The 12,805-nt window shown below is 45.6% G+C and overlaps 1 protein-coding gene across 1 annotated transcript in view; it reads left to right on the forward strand.

Annotated features, from left to right (window-relative positions):
• Nucleotides 1-12,805, forward strand: part of LOC139377350 (E3 ubiquitin-protein ligase HECW1-like) — a 45,369-nt gene that overhangs the window by 4,145 nt on the left and 28,419 nt on the right. The window contains exons 3-11 of the mRNA XM_071120376.1: nucleotides 313-420; nucleotides 2,001-2,095; nucleotides 4,315-4,390; nucleotides 5,079-5,248; nucleotides 7,507-7,649; nucleotides 7,953-8,053; nucleotides 8,769-10,112; nucleotides 10,206-10,307; nucleotides 10,443-10,593. Coding sequence (XP_070976477.1) covers nucleotides 313-420; nucleotides 2,001-2,095; nucleotides 4,315-4,390; nucleotides 5,079-5,248; nucleotides 7,507-7,649; nucleotides 7,953-8,053; nucleotides 8,769-10,112; nucleotides 10,206-10,307; nucleotides 10,443-10,593 — 2,290 coding nt within the window. The remainder of the gene's footprint in view (nucleotides 1-312; nucleotides 421-2,000; nucleotides 2,096-4,314; nucleotides 4,391-5,078; nucleotides 5,249-7,506; nucleotides 7,650-7,952; nucleotides 8,054-8,768; nucleotides 10,113-10,205; nucleotides 10,308-10,442; nucleotides 10,594-12,805) is intronic.

Below are 12,805 nucleotides of genomic sequence, written 5' to 3' on the forward strand. Positions count from 1 at the left end.
CTGTTTTTCTGATAAGGTGATCAGAATCATATCCACAGGTACTGTAACTGACAATGCTTGTGTGATAATGTTGTGTAACTTTGGGTTGGATTCAATCCGTATCGCCAAAGTTCAGCACTCTAGTGCGCTTGAAATGTAAAGGTGATTTCCGATTGAGCCGACATATGCAGCATTTACTATGAATGCAGTCTCTGCGAATGCGGGAACATTGCCTTTAAACTTAAATTGCGCTGTAGTGCTGAACTTCCGCGATACGGATTGAATCCAGCCTTAAGTCTCACACCTTTCCTCTCTGTCTTACCTCTCTCTCAGAAGAGGTGTCGTCTGAGAACTTTCTAGACTACAAGAGCCGTGGAGTGAATGGTTCCCACAAGGGCCAGATAGTGTGGAAGATTGAGGGCAACTCCTATTTTGTGGAGCGTAAGTGCATTTCTGGAAATAAATTCAAAACCACCTACATTATAATATGCTACTTCTCCCACACACTGAGAGAGCTGTTTTATAACGGATGTAGCATCGAGCTCTCAGAACAGGACACTGCTTCGTCAGTGCATATTGTAGATCCTTAGGTAACAATGAAACAATCTCATATCCATTTAGTTTCTCATAACAGTTGTGCCCATACATTTGTGTCTGTAACTATCAGGATTTCCCAGTACAATCCTTCTTACCCTGCACTGATTAAAGCAAGTCTTTTAGGCAAGAGATTCACAGAAATAAAATAATTTACACAGCCAAAGGATCCCATTAGCTCCACTAGACTAGAGAATCCACACTGACTGTACAGTACAGTAGGCCCCGGTGTGGACAGCTCTGCTTACACACAAGGGAAGTGGAACTATGAATAACCAACTACCATTGTGCCATCTTCCACTCATTTGATCCTGCTAATGTAATGATTTGTCAGCTGTGAGTGATTTTGTTATTTAGCTATCACTGCTTATTTTTTATTTACCTACAGTAAGACTCATCCCTCAAAGAGCTCCTCCCACCTCATTAGTACGGACAGGACATTCGCTAAAATCATATATCAATCAATCTTTTCCCCAATACAGTTCGCTGGTGCCTCTGTGCCTCTCTATAGGCCAGTCCGTGGTGTTTACTCCAAAGCATCTCTTTTTAGCTACCACAGTAGATTAGCAGGTTGGATAGAAGCCACTGAGATTGAGACTGAGACTCTGTGTAATGAAAGTGATAGTATTATCTGTCTGTCTGACTCTCAGGTCCTAATAACCCTGTAGCTGAGGACAGCCTGCTCTCTCTCTCCCCCAGTTTATTGGCATGCTGCTCAGAACAGCTTTCTAAAGGCGTCAGCATGCTTCAGTTCGGCTGGAGGCTAGCCAAAGTCGACTAGGCGAACCGAACAAGTGTGCTGGCATACTCCCTTAAAAGACCTTCCCTTGGAAAACGCGACAATAATAGTTTGTCCATTTTGAGACATCATAGCCAGTATAAACTTCCTCAAAATAGTCAGAATTAACCTATGATAACTCTGTCATTCATTTAGACATTTTTGCAGAGGAGATCTTAGTTGCGCATATTTATATCTAACTAAGATGATTGAGGCAGTATTTCTCAATGAAAAAATGTGCACGAAAACAAGTTGTCTCTTTATTGAAGGATCCCTACTTCTGACCAATCACCGATGAAGGGGCATAGATTTCGGCTACCGACTTCGGCTTGCCTCCAGAAAAAATGTTGTGTGCCCGATCAGCCGAAGTCCAAAACAAACAAAAACGTCACAAAATGTCTTCATAATATATGCACAAACTCTTCCGAACTGTTTCGGCTGGGAAGCATGGGGACGCCTTCAGGCCATACTGGTGTGGCTCTGGCCTGTTTTTGAAAGCTGTCCAACTGTGAAATGTGATCAAGGTGCCAATAAACTGAGAAATCATGTATAAAACAAACAGTAGGTCATGCTAAAAAGATAGGACAACCTGTTCTTAAACTCTTTTCTGTTCCCTGTCCTCTTTCATCTGACTCTTCTTTCTTCTCAGCGGAGACCAAGATCTGTTTTAAATACTACCATGGTGTGAGCGGGGCCCTGCGAGCCACTACCCCCAGTTTGACTGTGAAGAACCCCTCAGTTCCGGTGAGTGTGTGGGACGACTACTTTGTCCAAACCTGGTAGTGCTACATGGGCTCTGTGTTCATTAGTGCTCCTCTAGGGACACTGATGATAAGAGGTAGCGTGTTAATTATGGATCTACTGTATGTCTTTCAATCTGAAGGATTTATCTTTGCATTGTCTGGGTTTGAGCTTATTAGTAGAGCCCAAAAAACTCCTGACAGTTCCAGAAAGAGATCAGCAATCCCCCCCGGTGTCTCATCTATTGTCCAGCTCCGTCCATTATAACTGCCTGGATTACTTGGGGTTATCAGACGCTATTTAAAGTGCCGATATGTTAGGTTTAGAAATCCATATATTAGATTGGTTACCCTTCCTTTCTCATTGACTGGAGAAGAAAACAAAGGCATTTATGACAAGCTTATTAGCAGGATAACATTTGTCTGTCAGAGGAAAAGATAACATCTGCAAATCTGTGTATGCACAACCAATACATGTTGATTTGATTTAAGACCCCCAGGAGGGACAGACAGAGAGAGGGGGGGGGGGGGGGGAATGGAGAGAGAGCGACAGAGGGAGAGAATGATAGAAACAGAGACTGCAAGTGCTGAGAGAGCGACGACAGACAGACAGACAGACAGACAGACATAAACAAACCGATAAGCCACAGCCAGAGGTGAACAGAGAGTGGAAGGGAATTACATAATTTTCTTCTGTTGTCCTTGTGCTGGCCCTGTTGTGGAGTAAGCTGTAGTACAGGTCTTGTGGGCACTTAAGGTTACTACAAGCTCCATGTGTGCATGTGGGTGGAGTGGGATCTTTGGAGTAGCGGACACCTTTGGATAACATGATATCCTCGCAGGTCCCATTCACAAGGGGGCGATGGCAAAGTTTTTTATTTTTGTGTTTTCATTGCTAGTAGTAGCTAGCTGGCTTTAGCCTGGCTAAAAATAAAGCTAGCCATTTTAGCTTCCCACATCTCAATGTGAAACAATCAGATTTATAATTAAATAATATGCCCTGGCAAATATTCTTATACTTCCCTTTTAACCTAAAACATTATACCAGTTTGATATGCTGCTTGTGTATTCATTCCCATATCAGCTAAAAATAGAACATTATGTTTTGGTGTGGAGAAAAAGTCACATGGCTAGCTAGTTGGCTTCAGCAGGTTCTAGCATTTCACAATAGCCTTTAAATCACTAGTTATTACTTCTAAACAAAATACCTTTTTGATGGATTCTTGAGATTTCTTGTTGTCTTCTCATTTGTGGTGAAAACAAAATAAGAATATCTTGTCTTGTCGTACCTTGCTAACAAGTTGGCTAGCCTTTTAGCTTCCCTCATCTCCATCTGAAATGATCTGATTTATAATTAAATAAAATGCCCTGGTAAATATTATTTTACTTGCCAGTGTAACCTACAACATTATCCTAATTTGACATGCTGCTTCAATGTATTCGCTCCCAGAATAACATTAAACAAAATACATTTGGGGGGATTCTATAAGGCTACAATGTTGTCTGGTTTATTGCTTGAACAGACACTGAGATTATATTTGGTTATCAATGCAAAATAGGCTACTTTAATGAAAAGTCTATATAGCCTAATGGACAGCAACATCACTGCCCCCACGGTAGTGGAAACAATGATACGTTGAGTCTCAATCTCCAGGTAGAAGAAAACTGCATCGAATGTCGGAGTGTATGGTGTTACAAGGAGCCGCCTCTTTTGTGACGAAAATGTAATTGCATCACTACGCTACACTCCGTCAGCCCCCTCTACGTATTCTCTGTAGATGCCTTTAAGTTCCAGATGTCTGCTGCAGACCCCCACAGCCTACACACCACCACACTGCTATGATCACTGGTCCACCTAGAGAGGCTCACACAATACTCCTACCGGAATGTGCACGCGCGTGTGTGTCTTGCATCTGACCCTTATCCCTCATCCCCCATCTCTCAGTGGCCTCGATCATCTCTGTGGCTGTTTTCCCTTTACTGAATATTTCCCTGGGTAGTAATGGGTAGAGAAAGATAACCCGCCTAGCTGCTATAAGGACCACTAGACAGGCTTACACCTGTGGAGGTGGAGCAAGGAGGAGAGATGCTGTAAAGGCTGGCGCTGATGTCTCGCTCTCATTCTCTTTTTTCTTTGTCTTTATCACTCCCTCTAACCCTTTCTCTCTTTCATTCAATCAATCTCTCTTTCCTTCCCTCCTTCCCTATTTCTCCCTCCTGCAGCTATTTAAGCCCGTCACCAATGAAGAAGTCCCCCAGAGCACAGGCAGTAGAAGACTCATCAGCTTCTCCCTCTCAGGTGAACAGTCTATTGTGCCAAGTGTTTCTGACAGGCCTAAATTGAGTTAGATTCCTAACAGTGAGGGATGTAGCAGCAACAGCATTAGAGGTGGTATGATCCAGTTCCATCTGATTCACAGTGAGGTAACACACACTGATGTGATGTTAGATAAAAGGTGGGTGAGACAGCTCGGGAAGTTGTGTATCTAAATATTACTCTCCCCCCACCACTGCATGGGAGATGACAGGAGGAGGCAAATGTGATTTTTAGGCAGCTCTTCCCCCTTCATCTTTAGCATTGATCAACACAGGCTTACAAATACTGAACAAGCAGGCGGACTGTAGCAGTCCCTGTCTAGTCCCAGATCACTGGAAGGTTATACTACTGTATGACATGGCTGTCACAATTGTTAGAGAGCAGAGTTGGAGAGAAGTTAAATGCCACACTATTCAAAATAATAATTCTGTCTAGATGTATTTTTCAGGATGAGTTATTTTCTCTCTGCTCTCCTGTAGATGAATCTATTACTACTATTATTGTAGAAGTACAATATACTGTTGTATTTGGCGAGATATTGAACTGAATTATTTTGCAGAGTTTCTCAAGCATATTCTTGCCTGCACTCTACTCCAATTTTTCAGAAGAATGTGATGTCCTTAACATTCAAAGCCTTTCCTTCTCTCTATACTCTTATCATCTCTGGCAGATTTCCATGCCACAGGGCTGAAGAAGGGGATGTTCTTCAACCCTGACCCCTACCTTAAGATCGCCATCCACCCCGGCAGGAACAGCATCTTCCCGGCACTGCCACACCACGGCCAGGAGAAACGCTCAGGCATCGTCTGTAACACCATCAACCCCCACTGGCAGAGAGAGGTGAGTAGAGAGCTGTGTTAGTGATTCATATCGTGTAACCGTTCTGTGCAATACTGGTAAAGATTATTTCAATGTTCGGACTGGTTTTATACAGGTAGGCCCTATACATGTACACTTACCCAACATTACAATGGGTTATATTTACTCAAGAGAAAAAATGATGAACATGTGTTGCAAAAACTTGTATTTGGATGTAATGATTTGGTAGCACAATATCATCTCCCACAACATCTACTACAGATATTGATCTCTGCATAATACTGGCAGGGAGGCAAGCAGAGCTTATTGACATTTGACTTGGTTAGGGAGGGATATTCCCCTCCTGCCTGTATCTCCTCCTCCTGAACACAGCAGTACCCCCGCCCTGCCTGTATCTCCTCTTCCTGAACACAGCAGTACCCCCGCCCTGCCTGTATCTCCTCTTCCTGAACACAGCAGTACTCCCCTGCTGCCTGTATCTCCTACTCCTGAACACAGCAGTACTCCCCTCCTGCCTGTATCTTCTCCTCCTGAACACAGCAGTACTCCCACCCTGCCTGCATCTCCTCCTCCTGAACACAGCAGTACTCCCACCCTGCCTGGATCTCCTACTCCTGAACACAGCAGTACTCCCCTCCTGCCTGTATCTCCTCCTCCTGAACACAGCAGTACCTCCACCCTGCCTGTATCTCCTCCTGAACACAGCAGTACTCCCGCCCTGCCTGTATCTCCCCCTGAACACAGCAGTACTCCCGCCCTGCCTGTATCTCCTACTCCTGAACACAGCAGTACTCCCCTCCTGCCTGTATCTCCTCCTCCTGAACACAGCAGTACCTCCACCCTGCCTGTATCTCATCCTGAACACAGCAGTACTCCCGCCCTGCCTGTATCTCCCCCTGAACACAGCAGTACCCCCGCCCTGCCTGTATCTCCTCTTCCTGAACACAGCAGTACTCCCACCCTGCCTGTATCTCCTCCTGAACACAGCAGTACTCCCGCCCGGCCTGTATCTCCCCCGGAACACAGCAGTACTCCCACCCTGCCTGTATCTCCTCCTGAACACAGCAGTACTCCCGCCCGGCCTGTATCTCCCCCGGAACACAGCAGTACTCCCGCCCTGCCTGTATCTCCTACTCCTGAACACAGCAGTACTCCCCTCCTGCCTGTATCTCCTCCTCCTGAACACATCAGTACTTCCGTCCTGCCTGTATCTCCTCCTCCTGAACACAGCAGTACTCCCGCCCTGCCTGTATCTCCTCCTGAACACAGCAGTACTCCCACCCTGCCTGTATCTCCTCCTCCTGAACACAGCAGTGCTCCACCCCTGCCAAATGTATTATCATTTATAATGTATGAATTATACATTTACACCATGAGTTCTCATGTGGTAATCCTCTTTTATAATAATGCCTGTCAAAATTTGCTCTCTCTGCATATAATAGGCTATTGCGGGTTTACTCATTTGGCTAATGGTTCAATTATGTGGTGTCACTGTGAAAGGGCAGAAGATGTATCACAGGCCCAGCTCTGATTTAGCACAGTGGCAACACCCCTTTAGGTATATTGAGGGGAAGGATATAGCAGCACCACTATGTATTCATGGAAATGATCGGTATAGAGGAGGAGGTATGAGACCTGCGGAGATGATTCATGCATGCTTCATGCTGGATCTGACTGTATAGTCAAGAGCTTAGCGCTGGAGGTACAGTCTGATGATAGCTAATAAGCTAGGTGCCTCCCTCCAACTTTGTGTCTCCCTCTTGTACCTTGAATTGATTGAGGGCTTCTGTGAGAGAGGCTATGTACAGGCAGAAGAAAAGTGCACCCTACTCCCTCCCGGTCCCCTGTTTTGATATTCAGATCAGGTGCAGCATTCCTTCACTCCCTCCTGACTCCCTGGTTATACAGTAGGCCACAGCCATTGAGGTCAGTTTATGTAGAGATAAAGCTACACCTGGAGGAATGCCAATGCTTAACTCATCTGTCATAGAGATCGCATACCTCTACATTTGGCATCACTGTCATTGAAGATCACGCAAGGTTAGGTAATGCATTGTTTCATATGTATTGTTCCCTCCATTCCAAAGTCTTACTTTGAGTGCAAAGAGTTCAGCACCATTGACGGCTCCCTCTTTGTTTCCTACAGCTGCAAGTATTTTCAGCACCATTAACAGCTACACACAGGGATATGCAGCTGTATAAGGCTACACGCACACACGTACACACGACACCTTTACAGGCATTTTAAATAGATACTATGTCTTTCTCTCCCTCCTCAGCGCTTCAACTTTGTGTCTCTGCCCACGGACGTTCTGGAGATCGAGGTAAAAGACAAGTTTGCCAAGAGTCGTCCTATCATCAAACGTTTCCTGGGCAAGCAGTCCATGCCGGTGCAGAGGCTACTGGAGAAGCATGCTATTGGGTACGGCTCAGGAACACACAGCATGCTCATTTATTTATCAGGATAATCAAATGATTATTAATAGATATTTGGGGAGCTCTTGAAAGAATGTTTAAAATCATAAAGTAACATGTCTCTCTCTTTTGAACTCCAACTCCCACTCCCTCTCCTTCCACCCTTTCCCCCCCCATCTTCTCTCTCTCCCTCCGGTCACCTCCCCATCTTTCTTTCAATGTGTTCCTCTCTCCTGCACTTTTTTCCCTCTCCCACCATCTCTCTCTCCCTCTCCCTCCCTCTCCCTCTCCCTCCCTCCCCTCTACACAGTGACCGTTTGGTCAGCTACACGCTGGGCCGAAGGGTGCCGACAGAACATGTCAGTGGACAGCTGCAGTTCAGATTTGAGATCACCTCCTCTATTCATCCAGGTTCCTCTTCCTCTCACACATCCTCTCACATACATCCAGACCTGGGTTCAAATAGTACTCGTTTGCCTTCAAATAGTTTTGCTGAGCTTGATCAAACTGTCTAGATGTAATGGAACTAATGAAATAGTTCCAAAATACAAACCCCACCCATCTGGGTCTCTTAACAGGCTCAATCAAACGCTCAAAGTATTTGAACAAAAACTCATGCTAATTGAACCCAGGTTTGTATAGGAAAGGGGGATACCTAGTCAGTTGTACAACTGAATGCCTTCAACTGAAATGTGTCTTCCGCATTTAGCCCAACACTTTGAATCAGAGAGTTGTACATCCTGTTTGTTGGCTTCCTCTCATGTAGGTTCACTCAGTGTTTTTCAATACAGAGGTGGGAAGATAATATATAATATGTACTGTAAGTCTTTCTGTAAATATCAACTTTCAAATCTAGGTTTAGACTGGCAGATATTAAACATTGGTTTAGCTGTTGAGTTGACACTTTTTTTAAACAATAGGTTCTCTTATTATAAATTGCCATATTGTCATACTCGATGTATACAGGATTTTCCATTCATTGACATACCAAAGCAGAAACAGAGTGGTCTATTAACTAATGAATAGTGTGAGTTCATGTTGATATTACCCTCTTTGTGTCAGGCAGCCTGGCAGGCCATCACAGGCCTCTGACTGGGAGGTAATGAGCTCTGTTCTCCTCCTGCAGATGATGAAGATATGTCTCTCAGCACAGAGCCTGAGCGTGCCGCTGTGCAGGAGACCAGTAACCAGGGGGAGGGCCAGTCCTCCCAGGCCCAGGGCCAGGCCGAGGACACCATGAGCCTGGGTCCAGGGGCTCCCGAACTCCCCATGGATGAGGAGGAAGACGCTGGAGCTCCAGAACTTCCAATTGGAGGAGATACAGTTACAGACACGCCCATGGAGGGGCATCCAGCAGGGCCTTTGGGTTCAGAGGAGCCCATGGATGGAGATGGAGACTCAGGGCCTAGCTGTTACAGAACCAAGGCCCTAAAAACAGAACCAAGTCAACCAGAGGTCAATGGGGCTCAGGAAGAGGTGGCTGTGGCTGTAGCTGTGGCTGCAGAGAAGCTGCCCTCGGTAGAGGATAACAGGGAGGAAGGGGGGCAGCAAACCCCCTCCAGTCCTCAGCTTGCTGACCCAGAGCAGGGGGTGGACAGTACACCAGCAGAGGGTCAGGTCATCCCTGCTGTATTGGAAGACATGGAGAGTGGAGCGCCTGGGGAGCCAGCAGAACAGGTGGTGGGTCAGGAGGAAGGGGACGAGGAATGCTGCTCCCTGCGCATCAGGACCACCCCTAGGCGTAAGAACCGGCCCTGCTCCCTGCCCGTGTCGGAGCTGGAGACAGTCATCGCCTCGGCCTGTGGGGAGCCTGAGACCCCTCGCTCCCACTACATCCGCATCCACCACCTCCTCCACAGTCTGCCCTCTGCCCAGCCAGGCACCCAGGAGGACAGGGAGGGAGAGGGGGCTGAAGCTGAAACAGAGCCCGATCCAGACCCTGGCCCTGATCAGCTCAGCCCCAGGGTCCAGGATGGCTCAGAAGAGGATGAAACGGCAGAACCACTGACCCCCGGGCCCAGGAGGACCCTGCCTCGCAGCCTGTCCATCGAGCGTCTGTCCGACCTGGCCCTGCTACTGGACAGCGAGGGCCGCCACCCCCAGGGCCAGGTCAGGGGTGACCAGAGAGTGTCCGACGAAGACAACATGGAGCCCTGCTGCAGTGATTCCTCCTATGAAGGCCGAGGAGGCAGTCACAACCAGGCACCTCTAGTGGCTGTAGCCAGGATGTCTGTGGAGAGCAGGGATTTCCCCTCCCAGGAGGATGAGGACATGGAGGGGAACGGAGCGGAGAGCAGTGATTTCCCCTCCCAGGAGGATGAGGACATGGAGGTGAACGGAGCGGAGAGCAGGGAGCCAGGAAATGGGATGCCCCAGTGGCAGGTGGCCCTATCCACACAGGTCCAGAGCCTCCAGAGCTTCATAGAAAACGGAGAGTCTCCCGTGGCCGGGCCCAGTGGGAAGATAGGACGTGAGTTGGGTTCCTCACTGAATACTAACTAGCAAAATAGAGATGCGAGTTTGGTAAGTTAGGATATACTGACCTGTTTTTGTCGTCCCATAGGAGATTGTCCCCTACCGTCCAGTCATCCTCCAGTCAGCCAGCTTCCTGCTCTGCGTCATGATCCTCATCATTACCCCACTATAGATGAACCACTACCACCAAGTGAGCTTTGTATATAACTTTGTCGAGACTCTGAGTCATATCATTCATATTCCTTGTTGATGAACAATACATACCAGGACAAAACTAATGGTAGTAACTAAGAAATAATTGTCTCCACTGTGTGTTTGTATATAGACTGGGAAGCGCGTGTGGACAGCCACGGTCGTGTGTTCTACGTGGATCACATCAACAGGACCACCACGTGGCAGAGACCCACCTCAGCAGCCACGCCTGACGGCATGAGGAGGTCAGGATCCGTTCAGCAGATGGAACAGCTCAATAGAAGGTGAGTGAATGGGGGAGACGGGAAGAAAGAGGAGAGAGGTAGATCATACTTTCGTAAAAGAAAACAAGTGAAAACGTACACTATACAGGACCATCTGGTGGTTGTAAGAAGAACCTAAAGCTTATTTGTTTCTTGGATGATTTTCTTAGAATTGGTTCAGTTCATTCCGAGAATGGGGGAGTTTTGTATTAAACCCCCTAAAGTTGATGTCGGTGCTCCGCGGAAATTAATTTGCATAATACAAAAATCCCCATCAAAATCTGTCACTTTAAGATAGAGATTTTTTTGCATTCGATGCATCGCAATCTACCACATCTGCCTAATTTATGTAGCACTTCCTCATCTGCGGTGAAAGGTAGCAGAGCTAGAGTGGTGTTTGTCAGATCATGAGACAACCGTTTGGAACGGTTTGGCCTACAAACTAATAAGCCTCTGTGGAAAGATGAGTCTCTAACTAACACGTCTACGACCCCCACAAGCATCTTGGTACTTGTTTGAATGCGGTACAGCTGATCTGCCCGAACAGTTTGGGCTACACACTAATATGACACCGTGGAAAGGTGACTCTCACAAACACGTCATGTCGGTTAATTTGCTCTAGGACGCCCACAGACCTCACAAGACTCATCTGAAGGTCTTCCAGTACCAGTTGGAAAAAAATAATGGAAGTACAGTGTATATGGAGACTGTTAAGTGCCAAAAATAAGGAGTTAAATACATGTTAAAAAAAATCCTGATCATTCTTGTACATTATCTCTCACATATAGGGCAGACACTTCAGAACCCCGCCCCCCCATTGATACCTATTGCTTGGATTTTTTTTCAATAGCATTTGCTGCCGTGTGTTGAACATTTGGTTAGGGCTGTGGCTGTCTTTTTCAAATAGTTTTTTACGCTTGTACCGTGTCTTGATGAGCCACTACTAGAAGAACTTGCCATGAAATGCCTGAGATATTCTGAATGGAGGAAAAGTCACTTAGTCTTGACAGTAATAATCAGATGAGAAATGTGCACAACAGGCTGTGAAGAATTGCATAAGTGTTATTATACAACTGCAGTGCATGAAATCTCTTAATGAGATTGGAGACCTAGAGAGCGAGGGAGGAGAAATGAATTGAAATGCTTATTGAAGGCGAGGACAGGGCTTGTCCTCGCTGGGCTGGTGGAATTCCCTTTGTGTGTCTGGAATGAGAAGTGTGTCCAACTGGAGACATGAGCAGTGGGCTGTGTCAGGGCTGTGTCATAGATCCTTCTCTCTGTCAGGATAACCCCTGCACAGACCTCGCATGTATTGAAGACTATTACAGTAGTGGAATCCATTGATCAATGGTCGCAAATTCAACTTCTTTCTCTCTGGGGATTAACTCTAAGCAAGCCTACATTTCTTGTACAGTATTGAGTGATAATTCAATAAAAATATGTTGGGAAGAGATTTGATGTACCCATTCCAATGCACGTGGTTTATGAATTGATACGCAAAACAACGCCAGATTCAAAACTTCGCATTTTTTTATTTAAATACGTCACAAAATTCTTTAAACCAATAGAATGTTATATATATGGAGGATACAATCTTCCCAGCTCTGCAGATTTTGCTGTGAGGAGGCAGAGTCATTAGATCATTTATTTTGGTATTGTCCATATGTAGCTTGTTTTTGGTCACAGGTCCAGGAATAGCTGAAGAATTGCAACATTTGCCTAGAACTAACGCTACAGATAGCAATACTGGGTGATTTTAAAAAGCCATAGTCAATCAATAATACAATGTTTTGCTAAAATAATTATATATTTAATTTACAATCTGTAGAAGCTATGAGAATAGAAAGGTTCAGTACTTTTGTGAAGCATCACAGCACAGTTGAAAAATATATGGAAAAAAATATAGAAATCCAAAATGGATGATGTTGAGAGATAGATGGGAGGGGTTGAATGGAGCTGAAGGGTGGGACTAACAAAAGATAAACAATGTAAAACATACAGGGTCGGTAAAATGTATATAGGTTCAGAAATTGTTGTGAAATAGCACAGTTACAAATAGAAATCAAACTGGATGGGCATCAGAAATAGATGAAAGACTAAAAACCAACTAAATATAACTATTGTAAAATAGATTGTGTCTGTAAAATGTGTATAAGATGTGTAAACTGAAGGTAGAAGCCTAAGTGTTTAATAGTTTACTCCAATTGGGGGAAAGATGGTAGGGTTTGCGGGG

Source organism: Oncorhynchus clarkii, chromosome 20 (genome assembly GCF_045791955.1).
Source record: "Oncorhynchus clarkii lewisi isolate Uvic-CL-2024 chromosome 20, UVic_Ocla_1.0, whole genome shotgun sequence".
Classification (NCBI taxonomy): Eukaryota; Metazoa; Chordata; class Actinopteri; order Salmoniformes; family Salmonidae; genus Oncorhynchus; species Oncorhynchus clarkii.